This window comes from Limanda limanda, chromosome 4, assembly GCF_963576545.1.
Source record: "Limanda limanda chromosome 4, fLimLim1.1, whole genome shotgun sequence".
Lineage (NCBI taxonomy): Eukaryota > Metazoa > Chordata > Actinopteri > Pleuronectiformes > Pleuronectidae > Limanda > Limanda limanda.
The window spans coordinates 22,957,600-22,975,135 of record NC_083639.1 but is presented as its reverse complement, the minus strand read 5'-3'; the positions used below and the strand labels follow the sequence as shown (position 1 = coordinate 22,975,135).

The 17,536-nt window shown below is 41.9% G+C and overlaps 1 protein-coding gene across 1 annotated transcript; it reads right to left on the bottom strand.

Annotated features, from left to right (window-relative positions):
- Positions 1 to 2,567: 2,567 nt before the first annotated feature.
- On the bottom strand, positions 2,568 to 16,305 carry lhfpl4a (LHFPL tetraspan subfamily member 4a). Its single transcript, XM_061070447.1, has 4 exons — positions 15,900 to 16,305; positions 4,473 to 4,709; positions 3,633 to 3,649; positions 2,568 to 2,903 (listed from the first exon to the last, which is right to left on the bottom strand). Exons 1-4 carry the CDS (start codon positions 16,303 to 16,305, stop codon positions 2,850 to 2,852), a joined length of 714 nt encoding a protein of 237 aa, XP_060926430.1. The 3' UTR covers positions 2,568 to 2,849.
- Positions 16,306 to 17,536: the final 1,231 nt, after the last annotated feature.

The following is a 17,536-nucleotide window of genomic DNA, read 5'->3' as shown; positions in this document are numbered from 1 at the left end:
TACTACTGCTCTTCATTTCTGTCTCTTGACACTTGTTTAGATTTGAAGGGCACCATCCCACTCCAATGCTAACTCCCCATCTCCCAATTTTTCCAGAAAGGGAAAAGATATTCCTGGAAATGCCCCCGAATCAAATGCACTCCAAAGACCTAACGTGTTGTTCCTTGGCTCAAACCCCACCTCTTATGTGTCATTTAACTTGGCTCAGTAGTTTTTTTGCATAATCTTGCAAGCAGACAGACGCAATGAAGACGTAACCTCCTTGATGGAGGTAATCCGTTTTTAAAAGACTTTGTTCAGTGTTAGCAGCAAACATCAATATTGTCCACTAGGGGGAAGCATTGTGTCATTTAGCCTCATTTAGACAGGTTCACTGTAGCTGAGATTATTCTCTGTCAGTAATGGATGTTCTGCTACTGGCTTATATTCTCATGCTGCTTTAACAATTCATAATCATACAAATCAGCCTCACACCCAGGAAACAAGAGCATGTTGGTGGGGTAAGTTCAAAGTTGAAAATAAAATATTTAATTGTCAGAGGTTATTAACTTTAAAACAATATTGAGAAAACAGGGAACTGGCTGCCATGAAAACCCTAGACAAACATAACTTTTTTCACATCACAACATCCCATAAGAAAATATAGAAAGAGAAATGGAAGAAGAGACAGAGGAGATGAAATACATGTAAAATAACAGTTTCCAAGTCTCGATTTGACACAGAGACTATTTGCTAATATGGAGACGAGTCTGCCCCATTTATTCATTAATTCATTTTATTTATTCATTCATTCAGAGGGATTAACTATGACTGATGAAACTAAAATGCCACTGCACGAATGATCACATCAACCAAGAGAGACACTGCTGACAGAAATGAAAAATATGCAATAAAACATTCATGAAAATTTACCCCAAATAATATTCTGCTCCAGATTCCAGTCGACCGTGTAGCAAAAAGCAGAGACCTGGTATTAAAGCACAGCTACATCCTTATTGTCAACACACGTTATTCTGTGAATGGAGCTAAAACTCTGAACTCTAAAATGAATAAGTTGGAGTTTTTTCTCTAGACTGAACAAAAAAATATTGTCTGTAAAATATCAGAATGCAGACACAGCTGCCAGGTTTGTTGCAACAAGTTGCTGCTGCCAACATCCGACAGTTTGCTTCCTTTGGGCATCCATTGTTGTGACAGAATGTTGTTGGAGCTCACTGATTTTTGAAATTGGAGGTCACAACAGAGTTTTGGTTGGTCTTTCTTGCTGGTCACAATAATCCCGCCCGAGCCTCTGACGGAGCTGGGTCTTTTTTGTAGGGCTGCTGCCACACTGGAACCAGTTTTTCTGGTGGAGAGGCAAGACATTTAAAACACTCATCTCTTGTCAGAGAAGCGTCCTGTGAGAATCCCTGCAGAGCAGCAGCACAGTGCATGGTGTGTGTAGTGGTAATGAGAGTCTCTGTTGGCTCTGTTGCTCACATCTGAGTTGTGGACTGATGGACTGAGCAGACTGTGAATCCCTCTGAGCGTAAACAGGAAGCCTTGTTTTCCCAAGCCTGAGAGATGCAGCACGCAGGGCTCGTCCTGTTGGAGGAACATATGAACAAACCCAGTCCACTAGAGAAGAACTCAACACAACTAGAGAGGGGAGGGCTGGGGGACAAACTTCAGTAAACAACGAGAAAGACAGAATGCAGTGAGAAGTGAACTGTTGGGACATCTCTCTGCCTCTCAGCTTGTTTGGTCGTCAGTGTAGTCTGGGCTGTAGAGGTTAATTTGTCCTCAAAAGAGGAAGAATTCAACTCAAACTCTAAACCCCAAAAACTCAAATTCAAACTGAGGCCAATGAGGCTCCTCGGAACAGAATCTTACGCGGGGAAAATATCAAAATCAAAGAGTTGAATGTCCACGTGAGCCTTGTGTTCTGGTGAGGTTTATTGTACCATTGTGCAAAGCAAATGAAATGAAGAACAATGGTATGTCTCTTGCCCTGGTAGAAAAAAACTGAAAAACATTAGCCCTTCCAGATGCCTCTCTGTCGTATCCCTGCCCACCCATCAACTTTCATCCATGAGCACCTCAGCCACTCCAGCATCCTAAACTAAACTAAACTAACCATACCAATGGTGTAATGAAAACAATAATGATACTAATAACTATATAATGCAAAAATAACAACCAAATAAGCAACTGAACAATTTCCTCAACATTACAAAATAGAAGAATAGCAAAGAGGAAGCTGACAATCACAAAGACAGACCACAGGACAGTAAAACAAGTTTCAGAATTTCACAGTTTAAATGGCTTTTTCATGTGTTCAGGTTAAAAAGTGCTGTTTCCATAGAAACATCTCATTTACATACATGTTCAATGTTGGTTGTTCCTGGGATCAGCCATCGTCAAATACAAAGAGAAGCAGAAAAACACAAAGTAAATGTACAAAATTTCATTGTTTGTCAGAAGTAGCACCTGTAGTCTGTTACACAACATATTTATGTTACTTTGAAAAGCTGGAAAAAGATTATTTCATATCTTTAAAATACAATTAGTCAAATACTCCTCCTTCATGCATTATGATCATTATTAGCAACACCCTAATCTTCACTGCCAGTAATAGCCCATCTTTGAAATGATCACCTCCTGACTCCAGTATCACAGACTCTGATACTCGTCATGTTTCCTTGATGTTAAACTGTAACATTTCAGATTAATTTGACAAACTGCTGGACTTTGGTCTCAAAGCTCAAAGGTTTTTAACCTGAGGAAGAAAGAGGAGGAGTAGGACAGAGGGAGGAAGGGAGGGAGGGATAGGAGAGAGCGAGCTGAAAGAGGAGGAGAGGAAATGTGACTCAGTTGAAGCGCTGGTTTCCAAATCTTGCATCCCGGGTTTCCCGGATTATAATCTGGAGGAGAAACATATAGAGAAAAGATGCAGCATCAGTTTGGCTAAAACTGCATTTTCTTGGACTGTAAACACAAAATTAAGTGATCTCAAACTTGTTTGTGTCACCATGACACATTTTTATTCAACGTTTTAAAAGTTATGCTTAGTTCCAAACACCACAGCAGTGGGAGGGAGTCGTTTGTGCCACACCAAAACCCCTCTTGTGTTCCAGGCTCTGCTTTCATAAAGCATCTTCATTACCATAAACAGGTAACCTCCTCACTCCTGCTTTGTTTGGCTCAAATCGTGCAGCAGAACCGACGCCGCGGGAGCAGTTGTGCCGTTGCCATATTTAAGCTCTGTCAGACTGGTTGTTGTAATAACAATATTAAGAATGATATTTATAGATGTAATGATGTTGTAAATGATAGCAGCACCAGTTCAGTCAGGAAACTCACATTCAAATGTTTATTGCAACATCAGAACATGTGACTTAATCACTCCCCCAGATATGATTATACAGGAAAAATGGGAGTGATGAGCAAAGGGGATGGGACATTTTCCCTAAAAAGGTGGGTGTGTATTATAGATGATTGTGGAGATTGAGATATGTCACATGATGTTTGTCACATGATTGACAGCTCGAGTTGGCTGCCTTAACTGGTTTCTAAGCGTCGCTCTTTTTAATGTATTACTACACTGAATCACACACACACACAATTTAACAAGAATAACTAAATGTACTTACCCTTGATACAGCAAAGTCTGTGGAAAATAACAAATGAGAAAAATTAATCATATTCCTTTATTTTAATCGACACAAAGGCGACAGGGCCCAGACATTTAACATAGTCTTACAGGTGTTCAGGAGTTACCGGGGTTCAGCACCAAATCCTTCTAAATATTAACATAGATTTATTTCTCTCTACAGTTGTTATTTCATTCATTTTACTATTACACCCTCTTTACTGTTTATCAAACAAAGTTGCACAAACTATTTTGTTTTCAGTTGCTCATCAGTTAAGAGGCAGATTCCTCATGTTCATACTACCTTATTTACAGCTGTACAACAGTATTCTTATGATACAGAAGAACATTTGAGCTTCCAAGCTTGAGCATCAGAGGAGAATAGCTTTGATGTGATTGAATAGCAAACTTAGTTTACAGTTAATGAGCGTATTTGTTTAGCTCTAAACTTTATGATATTTATGTTCTTCGATGAAATACCTCAATGCTGGTTTTAATATCACATTTATTAACTAATTTAATCAAACATGGCTGATGAAGCCACCCAGTGTTTCCAACCGTCTTGGACGTTGCCCATTGGTTTTGTAGCATCAACTGTTCGGAACGTCTCTACGCCACCAGTGCCCACTTGAGAGTGGGTTTCTGGAAAGCCACAATCATAGGTAGCGTACTCTGTGTTCTTTCCTTATAAACAGTCTGTGGTTCTCAAGGCTTATTTTGAATTTCCAGACACTTTAGACAAAACCTAGGGCTGAATTACACTTTTAGGACTGAGTTGATTTCAATTTCCTTTGTGTGTTTTTGACTAAAACTACTTCTGACTTGATTTGTCACCTCTCACCTCTGCTGTCAGCCTTCAGCTCCTCCTGCACGAACTCACTCTGACGGTTCCCCAGCACAAAGGCCAGGAAGGAGAGGACGAGGGCGTCCAGGATGCCGACGATGGCGAGGATGTAGGCCCAGCGCACTGAACAGTTGCCCAGGGTATACCTTCCTGTGTCCTCTCCGCACATGTCCCGGATCACTTCGGCGTCCCAGCCGTTCGGGAAGATCACACAGCCGAGCACCAGACAAACAGCTGGACGGACGGAGGGAGACAGCAGAAGACAGAGTGGATGCAGCAGGGATTTGAAAGATTGATGATGAATGTTTGAGTACAGTGTCATGATGGATGTGGTACAGAGCAGAGGTATTTGGGTTTTGGAATATTGCATTTTGTCAGACAACGTGTGTAATGAGGTGTGGAGCAGTGGGTCAGAGTGACAGGGTTGAGTTTGAGTCGTAGAACGAAGGACGATTGAAAGTGAGGACAATGGAAACAGGACGGAAAGGAAGGTGAGGAGAGGAAATAGATTGAGGAGTAATCAGACATGGGCCAGGCAGAGTGAAATGAAGTTAACAAGATGGAAATGAGATGAAGAGGAGAAGCAGAGGAGAAAAGACAGAATATTATTTATCTATTTCATCCTGGGTTGTAAGTGTGTTGCACTGGTGTTTCCACTCTCTGTCTTATCCCTAAGAAACATGGGGCTGCACTGTCCCATCCAGTTGTTGACCCCCTATGTTTATAAATGTGTGTGTGTAAATGAATGGTACTAAGAAAAACTCAGGAATCGTTCCAACAGATCATCTCTGCAGGTGCACAATACAAAGTAATTTTATATTGGAGGTATCTGTTCTACTGAGGGACATTAAAGTTTGTGGATGAGACACAAACGGAGAACCTGAGGACACAAAATGCTTATGTTGGGCAAACAGGAAGGTACAGCGGCTGTTGGCACTGCACACAGGTGTCGACACCAACACACTTGTTTGCCATTGAAATCAGTAAATACAAAATGTAAACATGAGCCACTGATAACTTCTGCAGCAAATCAAACATCTGAGCTCCTCCAGCTAATTGTCAGAGGCCAATGTCAAAGTGGAAATATCAGTCACACTCAGTCACACACAGGCAGCGTCCCAGCTGCTCCGGTTCCCTGTGGTGCTCATGTTAACGCTACGATGACTTGAGATAAATGTCCCCAGCAGAAAAGGAACTGCACACTTTCTTAAGAAGGTCACAGATCAATGTCTTCAGTGAACAAGTGTTGTTTCTTCTTCTGTATCTGTGTTTGTCATCGAGATCATTCAGGAGTGCAAGAGACTTTTGTTGCTCAAAAACTAAAATCAAGAATTCAAAATATTATACATGCACATATTATATCAGGCCTTGTGGATGTGTGCATGTTCCCATGAGGTCTTAGTGGTCCCTTGGTGTGTAGCGGGTGCAGCTGAGGCCACGTTTGCTCTAACAGATGGGTCTCTCAATGCTTCACTTACTGGACCACTGCTACTGTAGAGCCATGCGCACACAAATAAAACTCAGCTGAGGCGCGAGTTTCAGGGTTTGTTAAGACTTAGTTCGAAAAAATGTCAGATCACGGTTAGGGTGAGGCGTTTAGTCATGATGGTTACGGTTAGGGTAAGGGGCTAGGGAATGCATTATGCCATTGAATGTCCTCACGAAGATAGATGTACAAACATTTTTGTGCATGTGTGAAATTCTGATAAATTTGTGGAATTTCATCGAACATGTGGGTTTGCATTTATCAATCAGTTATCTGTCTTTAGACCTGTCGGTGGAACAGCAGCGTTTTAGTTTTACACATTCACAGGAAATCTTTAATAGTTTGTTCGATGATGTACATTTTTTTATTTTTGTATTTTATTTTATCAACAGATATGTTTGTTATAACAGATAATACACAGTGGTATTGATTACTGAAGGAAAGTAAAATGAAAATTGATACAGTTTCAATAAATTGGTACATTGGTACATCAACAACAAGCCCCCTCGTGAGGGTGAGGCTCATTTTAGATGCCTGTCCTTTGAATATGGAGGAGGAGAAGATCTGCATTAATTCTGTGGAGCCCCTCAGCTCTGCAGATGCATGCACTCTAAGCTGAAGGCCATTTCACAGTCGGTAAACTCCACTGAGTCACACTTCACCTCCTGCAACTCCCCTGACAGCACCGACCAGGAGGCAATCCCATCCCCAGCGAAAACCACTGAAGCATGTTTGTTCATAATTTTCATTATGTGATGATAGAAATGATGTAGAAAAAGTATGTAGAACAGACAGACAGCTGATTGATTCACTTTCCACTCAGCTAAAATCAAGACAAATCCGGCTGGAGGGCCGTCCATCACCTTATGTTTAAGCACATTCAGTCAAGAAGCAGACAGACCTCATGTTAGGAGTTTGTCGTCCCAGATGTTGTAAGATGTTGTTGCATGTTGAGTAATGACCTTGTGAGTTTTAGCATCATACTATAAATGACAGTTACATCACAGCGGGGTGTCAAGAGCAACTCACACACTGCATCCATTTGTGCCACATTGTCTTTTCTGCCTTAGCCATTTTACATTAGGAAAGTCTTGTGTGTATTTGTATCTAATAAAATGGTTTTGGTAAATGGTTTTGTATTTATATAGTGCTTTTCTTGTCTTGATGACCACTCAAAGCGCTTTACAATACAGTTCTACATTCACCCATTCACACACACACACACAGTGCATCTATTCGCAGCACTTTGTTATTCTGTGGGGAGCCATTCAGGGTCCAGCATCTTGCCCAAGGACACTTTGGCATGCAGATGGGTCAGACTAGGGATCGAATCGCCGACCTTCAGGTTGGAGGACGACCGCTCTACCCCTCAGCCACAGCCGCCCTTGTGGCAGGTATAGAGTATAGTGTTTAAAGTCTGAAATAATTTCACACTGTATTTAGCCCACCTGCACGTCCTTACTAATAGAACTATTCACTAGAACACCAAACAACACCAACAAAGCACAACTTTGTCCTGTTAGAGTCTCATTTAATGAAAAGGACGTGAAGATTTACACCATCATTATACCATTGATACAAACAAAGCAACGGAGGGGCGTAGGTTTGCATATTTACACACAACCACGATCAGGCTCAAGCTAGTCATTTAAAAGAACTGAAAAAAAATCGATGCACATATTGTCTATTATTCTATGTATTATTCTTCATTGCCAAAACCTGGTGCATACATTACCCAGAATGCAACTCAATTCCTGAAAATTTGGTCAATGAATGTACACACATTCATTCATATAGTTCCAGTAATGAGGTCAGTGCTGTTACATATTTTTCAATGGAAGAAACGTTTTTTCCAGCCTTTGTCTCACATCTACACAACTTCAGCGAGATTATTCGACCTTGTTATTCTTGCGGGGGCTGGAACGGAGCATGCAGTTCTGCCAGAAGACTACTAAATGCTCTCAGGGCAGCGAGTGTCCCTGAATAACCTGTCAAATTCTGTATTTATGTAATGTCTGGATTCTGTGGGTCCAGTGACCTGTGTGTAAGACCGCAGACAGACGGTACAGCTCGCTCATGTATCATCATCTTCCCTGAAGCAAACACAAGATCAGGGTCGACTGTCAGTATCACAAATGTCTCAGGCCATTTCCAGAAAATAAGCAGCAGGGGCTTATTAGAGCAAAACAACTTTTTTGTTTGGCTACTTCAATATGTTTATAAGCTATACAATATCTTTGGTAGACAAAACCCTCAACCAGAAACATGTTTCTATGTTAGCATTCGCCAACCCTTGATGGAGATCAATTCTCATGTATAAATTAAAAGCAAAACATTCAGCTTAAAAAGATGGCCTCACTCTGTAGTGTACATGTCTAACAAACCACAATGAGAATATCTGTACAGTAGCTGCTGAATAATATTGTATATTCATATATTCCATAATAATTACCTCCCAGAATGAATTGGACTAAGAGGAAATACTTCTTCTACAGGAATTAAGAAGACTGAAAGACACAAACCATACCAAGAAGTAAGGTGATACATTTTGGGGACATGCAATGATATACATGTGGGGTTGTTAATTTAGTGTATGAACATGTGCAGTATAGTGCATTGGGAGAATTAACTATTTGAACATGCTGACAACTCAAAGTTGTATGAATAGATGTTTTGCCACTGAGAGCAGAAGAATGAGATGTAAATACAACATTAACATATTATATTTTTTTAAAGTTCAAAATGTATCCTCTTTTTAGCTCTCATTTTCTCTACCCACCCCAGAGAAGCATATATCTGGCTGTTTAGCTGCCAAATGCTCAGCAGCATTTAATGCTAAATGCTTACCTGCTATTGAGTACGCTTGTCTGCCGCCTGGTGCTGGACAGGTAGCATGCTTTTCTCACTACTCTCACAGAAAAGAGCTGCCTCTTCCTGCATTACCACTGATGTTTCAGGGCCAGAAAACCAAGAAACTGAGCTCGTGTTGAGCTGCAGAGTCGGGTATGAGTCGAGGATTCTCTCTGGGTTGGTCAGCCTTGGGTTAATCCTTGATATAAAACATTGACTCTAATTTTATGTTTTATTTAGCTTGACAGTGTATTTTTACTATCACTGTTGCATTAATACATGGTCATCCCCCGACTGTGTTAAAAGCACAAGGGTTTCAATCAGAGAGAAGAGTGAATGTGAGGAAGAGATCCTGAGGAATAGTTTTCTCTGTTTTCTGAATGTAGGCTAATTACATACAAACAACTCCAGCTGCTGCAGAATCCCAGTTCCTCTTGTTTCCTTTCTCTATCGTTCACTCTCTCATTACTCGCTCACTGATCCATGGATTGGGGGGAGAAACACAAAGAGTGTATGTTGCTGAGATTGTGGACCCCGGGCTTGTCTCTTAAGGGAGATGAGCTTTGTTTACATGGTTTGCCGTCATCAGAGAGCGAGGATATTCCACGGACCAGCGCAGTAAATCCTTAATTGTGACTGCTTTTGAGTAATTTTGACTCAAAATAAATAGGGTTAGAATATTTGGTTGCACAAACTAGTTTCTCTAGGGATGGACATTACCACTGTATGTCCAGAACATTTAGCAGTTTGATCAGATAGTGAAACTGTAATGAAAGATTTTAATGATTTATAATGAATTTGTGATCATTTCTAAAACATGTTTTTATTATTAGTTACTGTGAGTCACTTATAGACATAAATGAATATATTATATACTGAACAAGACTATTGAGAGCCCCAATTATTATCAATGAAAGTTAGCAGTTGAACCTATGAAAAGCAGAAAAATCCTCTACAAGTCGACATATTTGAAAGAAAAGTCATCTTCAGATTTGATACGAGAGGACTCGTCTTTACATTTCAACAAGCAGTGTGGGAAACATACTTCACAAACATCACAGCCAACATTTCTTTTTAACCCTGATCCTCTTCTCATCCAATGAGCTTGTGTTTGCATTTGTTAAAGAAAAAAACTGACCTTGGATTTTACACCATCAAAGAGTAAAACCAGCCGTCTGCTATCACCACACAGAGAGGGACACTGATTAAGATGTCAACACTCAAGCTGTGAGCAGTAAAACTCTAGAAGGTCAGCATGCTCTCAGTGTAGTGAGTGTCCCAAAATAACCCATCAAATTTGTATGCAGACTGCATTTTCATCCCATAAACTGTTCTACATTGACATTGTGAATATGAGCAGATTCACCAAATGGGGGGCTACAGGGTTCAATTCTGGGGCGTCCAAAATGTAAAGGGGAGGTTCGGGATGGATCTCAGATTTTCTAAATCAGGGGCCATAAAGGGGCCACATTTCACACTGAGGGGTCAAGTATATATATAACATCCATGCACAAGTCTTTATTTAGCAAAGTCAGGTTTGCCGTTGGCTCTGTAGAGAAAAAACACACATCATTGAATATATTTTGCTAATTGTTCCTTGTCCAAACACTTTGTGCTTTACAACAAAGCATAGAGGACACAACAGTTTTTAGATTTATTGCATTTTAATCTGAGCATTAAAATGATAAACACGTCACATTACACTGTTTTAAAATACAGATTAAAATGAAGCTAGCGTAACTTCAGTCAGAAATACCTAACCTGCCCATTAATCAGCTGATTGTAGATGTTCCTAAATGTCCAATCAGGTCTGCAAAGACTCTTCAGCCAATCATTCAGCACCTGTCAAACTTTAAAAATCCCTTCTCCTCTCTTCCGCAGTCAGCCGTCTTTCAGTGACGCGCATAACCCCTCCTCCACCCCAATCTCCTCCAGTCTCCAGTAGAATATTCATCACCTCTTCCGGATCCTGACCACAACTGATTGTAATAATCTCACATCGTGTTGGCAGCGATCATGGACCTTGATGACGGATCCCAATGGTGTCAGTGGATCGGGGATTACGGCGGCACCCGATGACGGTGGGAGCTGGTCACAGACTAAATAATCCACAAAACTGCCTTAAAATATACCTATTACTCGTGGAATCCATTGCACTTCTGTCCGTCCTGGAAGAGGGATCCCTCGCATGTGGCTCTTCCTGAGGTTTCTACGTTTTCCTTTCAAAAAGGTTTGCCAAAGACTGTAAACATTCACATTACTTTGTGCGTTTGTCAAAATAAACATAATTAAGTTGAGAATCAAGTCTCTCCTGATTGAAATACTAAAGTCTCATCTGTGAAGAGTCGAGTGAAACGTGGCTGGGACAGGGTCACTTCAGATTTCAGTGCAGAATCAGAAACCCTGGATGTGTCCATTGGGGAACTTCACAACATTTACACATCATAGTCAGTTTACAGGTCTTGTGGGGTACTGCGAACTACACACTGAGAATCCTGCTTCTGGAATTCTGTTAGCAACCAGGAGCACTGAGCACGTCACTCTGGTTCCTAAATCTGTCCCTGATTTCCAGTTAGTGGAAGAGCAGATTTCCAAGTGCTGCTGCTTCTTTATAAATCACTTAATGACCTCAGGCCAAAAATGCATTTATGATATACTTAAAATATATGAATGCATTAAGCCCTGTGGATCTTTAAGAAGCAGTCAGCTGTTCTCTTAGATACAACCAAACAGAATTTTTGAACGGAATTTCCGGATGCTTCAACTTCATCAATTTTCAAATCTAAATCAAAACCTTCTTGAAAGTATAGTCATTTGCATCAAAGCAACATAACAAACTTAACGTATTTGCTTAATTTTTTATACCTTCATCAAAGCCTCAGTATTATAGTTTAGGTTTGTTGGTGATCATTTGGTGTGGTGCACAGCAGCTGTCCCTGTGGTGTTTCTGACTGGGCAGGCGTCTGTTGGGCCGACCTACACTCTGCTGGCACTCAGCAGAGCTCCGTCACAAGGTCCAATGACCAGGAGAAGCCCCAGCGTGGAGCTGCACCACAGAGCTGATTAAACCATCACCTGTATCCGGTCTGAGAGCATTAGATTAGGCCCAGCTCCAGTCCCATTAGACTGCTTCCTCACTGACAGACACGCACGCACGCACACACACTGCATCTGTCATTGTTAACTGTGTGTGAGAGAACTAAAACCAGGGCACACAGGTGGTCCAGGGTTAAACACAGAAGCAGCTTGGTCATTTTACTGAGCACTAGTAGTTGTCCTCACTGGTGGCCCGGTAGAAAAAGTAGCCCCCGCCCCTCCCTTTAAAACTCAATGCTGACAAATGACAAGAAGCACATGTAAAGATTTCTATGGACTTCATCCTAGGAGGCCAGCCGGAGAAAGTTAGCAGAGACCTTGGAGCGTCTCACTCTGACATTTGCGTTCACACATGCACCTCCTCTGGGGAAATACCGAGGGACTGCAGAGTCCAGTGCATGTCTGAAAGCAGCTTATGCTACCAGCTCCATGAGAATGTATTACTCATCACACAGCAGAGACCAAAGTTGTTGGAAAGATGAAAATGAACAGAGAACAACAGAGTGATGTGTTACTCAGTCCAGCTCTGTACTGTCCACCAACTCAAGAGCTGAGTTCTACCAGAAAAGTAGACATCAGAAAGGGGGATGATTCCATTAGTGTTTCAAAATGGTGACAAGGCGGCACATGTAGGAACACATTCATTGTGTTGCACTCAGCGTTTCACGTGCAAAATGTCAGAAATAACTGTGAAGCAAAAAGAGAGCTAGAGAGATAAGGTTAAATTTAGCTACTACTAGTTTCTCAATTCTGCACAGATGACCAACCATTGCAGGAGGTGCGTGTGAATCATCAGTTTCAGAAAGGCACACAAATATCTCTCCAGTCGTTTGGCCCCTTTACGCTGGCACACATGTGCATCACATCTTCTGTGTTGTACTAGAAAATAATGTGTTTTTTATTAACACCTTGCTTATCAGCAGTGGCTGTTTGTAAACCATCTGATTCCTGAAAGACGGTGTCTGTAATGGATGTAGGCAAAGTTACAAGTGCTTAGAAAGCTGCTGGTGATGACACACCGTAACAAACCTACTGGTTGAGGCTGGTTCCCTACTCTCACCTCCAGTCCCCAAGCCGGCCAAGTCTTACCCACATTTTCACTTGTGGTTGCCTGATAGTAATATGTTATATGCTTTACATATTAGCTTACCCCGAAATGGTGGTAAGTAGAGCATGAGGGAGGGAAAAGGTCACATCTCCAACATTGCATCTTTTTCCCCTCAGTTGGAGCTTGCTTATAAATCCACTCTTTCTGTCATACATTTTCAGCACCTGAAATCTTTTGCAGACATGGTTTCATTATTTTGGGGAACACATAAATGGACTCAAAGGTGTATTCACTGGGTTTAACATTTTCACATTTTCCCTGTCATCACCGCTGCTCCATCAGTTGATCTCTTCATGTTCTCATGACTTTGCTCGTCTCTTTTCCTCTGAACCTGCCTGGTTTTTCATTGCTCGAACCTGAAGAATCTGTTGCGGGACATAAAACTGCCCCATTGTGTATTTTCTTGCACCTTTTAAAGCTGACAGTGACATTTTCAGAGAACTTGTGTGCACTGCACTATTTTAGACTGACCTAGCAAACCACCATATAGATCACTGAGTTCAGAGCTGAGCTCATGCCAGCATTTACAATAGTCACAAACCTTTGCTTGTCAGCTGAAGGTAAAATACAACACAGTACGTAACAGCATGTTTCCTTACTTTTGAATCATCAGAGCATGAAGGGAAACTTTGTGGAACACAGAATCCTGTCATACAGTAAGAGCATGTTTCCCTGAGTTACGTCTACATAACAGATAAGAGAAAAATCATGTTGTTTTGCTTGTGCTAATCCGGAGTACTTGAGTATATGTCTTATTACGAAACAGTCAAGTTTTTTTCCACAGCATTGGGAAAACTATTAAAAATCATAATCAGATGAGACAGCATTTGTTTAGAATTTGTGTTTTCAGAATGTGTTAAACTAATTCACAATTAGCGTTTTGTCAGTTTCACACCTCTGAAGCAACGGCTGCTACTCGGATGTGTCAAGGAAACAGCAGCAGGCTCGGATGGAGAGCCCGGGAAGACGGGAATTGAGGAAAATATGCTTGTCTGGGAACGACTGAGGGACCCTGTGAGTGGGGGATACCAAATGGGGGAAGGGGGTAAGGACCTGTAAATGCCACTCTTCTATTTATAGAAACAGAATAGAGGCTTGTCCATGTGGAGACGTCAGTGCAGTATGAGCTAAATGTTTCAGCGGCACTGTGGTGGTGTATATTGTGAATTGGGAGTGTTATCATTGTTAGATCAAATGCTCCAATCAAAAATGGTTTTGTACTCACAGGTTTATATTATCATGTCACCTGTGACCCATGACTCTGTGTGCAACTCATGCTCATCTCTGCCTAGCTACATAATATTATATTATCTCCCGTCATTCTTTGCATCCTTTAAACAACATCATAACTGGTTTCCAGTAATTTGTTTCATTTCTAAATAATTAAATGCCCATATTTAAGCCATCATTGCATTTTGGCAATTATTTTCTACCCATCTTGTTTGTTTGTTACTTGTCTGTTGGACTGCTATCCTGTTTTTTGTGTTCTGTCTTTCAGCTCCTCTCTCTCCTCCCCTCTTTATTTCTTTGTCTGCTCAAGTCTCTATCAGCGTTATGTCTCTGTGAGAGACACTGAAGTCTTTGATTTCCAAAGGTCCTGAATCCACCACCATCCACATTCAGCTGCCTCGTTGGAAAGAATAATCTGGCCTCCAACACGTCCTCTTAGATAATGTCAAATCTTCCACATCATTGCACAATTAAAATCCCACCCTCCACCCCCTCCCTGTACATACACCATCATAGTGTATCCCATCACAGAGGAAGTGAACTCATGCTAAGCACAGCAAGAATAAACATCGACAAAAGCCAAATCAAACCCATTTTACACATGCCAAATAACTCAGCATCTTTCATTAGTAGTTTGTGTGATCATGAGTGTGTCAGGGGAATCTGGGATGTCCGCTGAGCTGAGACACTTGTGGAATCCACCTGAACAATCTGTTCAACAGTAACTAATGGACGAGTACCAACCATGCACACACACACACACACACACATACACACACACACACAAAGAGTATCTAATTTAGGGTTTTAAAAGTCAGACAAAAATGAACAACAAAATCTTTCGTTTGATTCAATATGAAAAATGTAATCCACGGCTTCTAACATCAGCGTCAGAAGCCGTGGAGTCTGAGTCTTCTCTCCAATGTATCCCTCACACCTCCTGATATAATTACATAATTCAAAGCGTTTACATGGTGCTCATTCCGGGTTTCGCACAGATGAATGGATGCACTTCATGGGGATAAATTACTGCAATGCATGTACCAGATCATGCATAATGTAGGCTAATCTGGAAGGAAGATCTGTCAACCAAAATAGAAGCTGTGATCGTTGATGCAACACTGCTGAGGGCATTTCATTATCATAACTCCATACAATTACACAAATAATTTCAAGGAGCTGGATGAAAAATAATGATAAATAAAACTTTAAGGCCTCTAACTGTTGGCAAAATGTGAAGTAACACATTGGGGTAATGACTAATGACGCAGATAATGTTTTTTCAGTTTGATAAAAACATGCAGGACACCAAGCTCTCAAGAGACGGTGTCCAGTGCATAACATGACTCCGGATAGGCCTTTTGGGAACTTTCTCAGATCTTTTCACGTTCATGTTTCAGCTATCTTCAAAGCTAAGGTGAACAGGCGTGCACTATCAGAAACAGAGAGAGAGGGAGGGTACACAGATGGACTAATACTCTCCTGCTGTGCTTAGTCTGTGGAGGATCACAACCATGATGATATTTACAAGTGTAACCTAACACATAATGAGGTGAGGTAGGCTTATTGATCCTCTTCGTCAAAAAGTGTTGGCAGACCAACTGCATTGCCCAAGCCTTGACCCTTCAAAATAACACAAATCTCCCACCCTTACCACAAAGCAGCTGCGTCCAGGCACACGTCTTGTAGACCAGGGCGGTGTTGCAGAAGAAGAAGAGAGTAAAAGAGCCGATGCAGCTGAGGATGAGCACCATGGACATCAGCACAAAGACGGAGGCCACCTTGAAGGCTCCCGACGGGATGGAGCTGAAGTCATAGAAGCTGCCCTGGCACAAGAAGTCTCTGTCGACCTTCCCATTGCCCACGCAGTAGTTGAACAAGCCAAAGTAGCCAGCCTGGGGGGTGCTGACACTGTCACCAATCCAGTAGGGCTCGATGAAGACCACCACGTTGATGATGGCCAAGCAAATGGTGAATATGGCCCACAGGACACCGATGCTCCTGGAGTTGCGCATGTAGTTGTCATGGTAGATTTTGGAGGCTTCCTGTGAAGGCAGCATTTTTGTCTCCCAACCCACTCCCCTCCTCCCCACTCAGTAGTGTCACCCTGGTGTCCCTGCTCCTTTTGATCTACCTCGTTTCTTCTTCTATCCGTGATGTAAAAATGGATGAAATGGAATTATATTAAAAAAGGAAGATGCATCGACCAGGAGATCTAGATCCTGCTCCTCTTTTGGATTAGTCTCACATCTGGACGCCCCCCTCCATCCTTCCTCCCTCCTTCCTCCCCTCTGATCAGTGAAATAAATTCAGTGGCGAACTGTGATTCACCTGATGGGGAAAGCCTCTCCTCTCTTCCGTTCCGTTCCGCTCAGCGTTTAAAGGCACAGCAAAGCCGACAGTCAAGCTCACAGTGCCAAACACAGCAGCCAAATATAGACAACGAGCAGCGCTGTCTTCAGTCAGCACTTCACCTCCGCTTTATACTGTAACGTTATCTGCTCTGCTGTGCAATCTGACGCAAAACAAGAGATGCGATCCTCCCATCGAGTGTCCCTGAAATGATGATGAGTCCTCTGCGAATGAATGGATCCAAAATAAACGAACAAAGACAGGAGTAGAGCCGGTGACATGCTTCACTGATAATTCAAAAGAGAAAAAAATAAATCAGAAGAGCAAAAACATGAAAGAAACTCTTGCCTGACGAGAGCCTGAGTATACATCGTGCAGCACTGCACACACACACAACCCCGACTGTGGACTTGGATCCTGTGGCTCTCTCTTTCACTCACTCGCTGGTTATCTCTCCCTCTTGCCCCTCTATGTGCACTCTCTCTCTCTCTCTCTCTCTCTCTCTCTCTCTCTCTCTCTCTCTCTCTCTCTCTCTCTCTCTCTCTCTCTCTCTCTCTCTCTCTCTCTCTCTCTCTCTCTCTCTCTCTCTCTCTCTCTCTCTCTCTCTCTCTCTCTCTCTCTCTCTCTCTCTCTCTATCTTGCTGTCTCTTGCAGTCTCTCTCTCTCTGTAAATGACAGCAAGTGCACCGTTTTGATATTGCAGAAATGGGAATACACCCCCTCATAGACTCCCCCTTTCCCTCTACAGTCACAAACATACACACAAACACACACACAGTGCATGGACACCCATGGTGCTGAGAGAGATAAAAGGTTTAACTGACAAAACACAAAAAGCTGATTATTTCGTTAAAAGACCATGAATCATAAAGGTGCACAATCCAATTCAAATCTGACACCATGTCTGTGAGACACCACGACAGGCCACACTAACAGAAC

Excerpts from the sequence above, each read along its gene's own strand:
- lhfpl4a (XM_061070447.1), bottom strand. The coding sequence starts at position 16,305 with ATGCTGCCTTCACAGGAAGCCTCCAAAATCTACCATGACAACTACATG. Across the intron at positions 4,710-15,899 it reads CTGGACGCAGCTGCTTTGTG|CTGTTTGTCTGGTGCTCGGC; the intron begins GTAAGGGTGGGA and ends CCGTCCGTCCAG.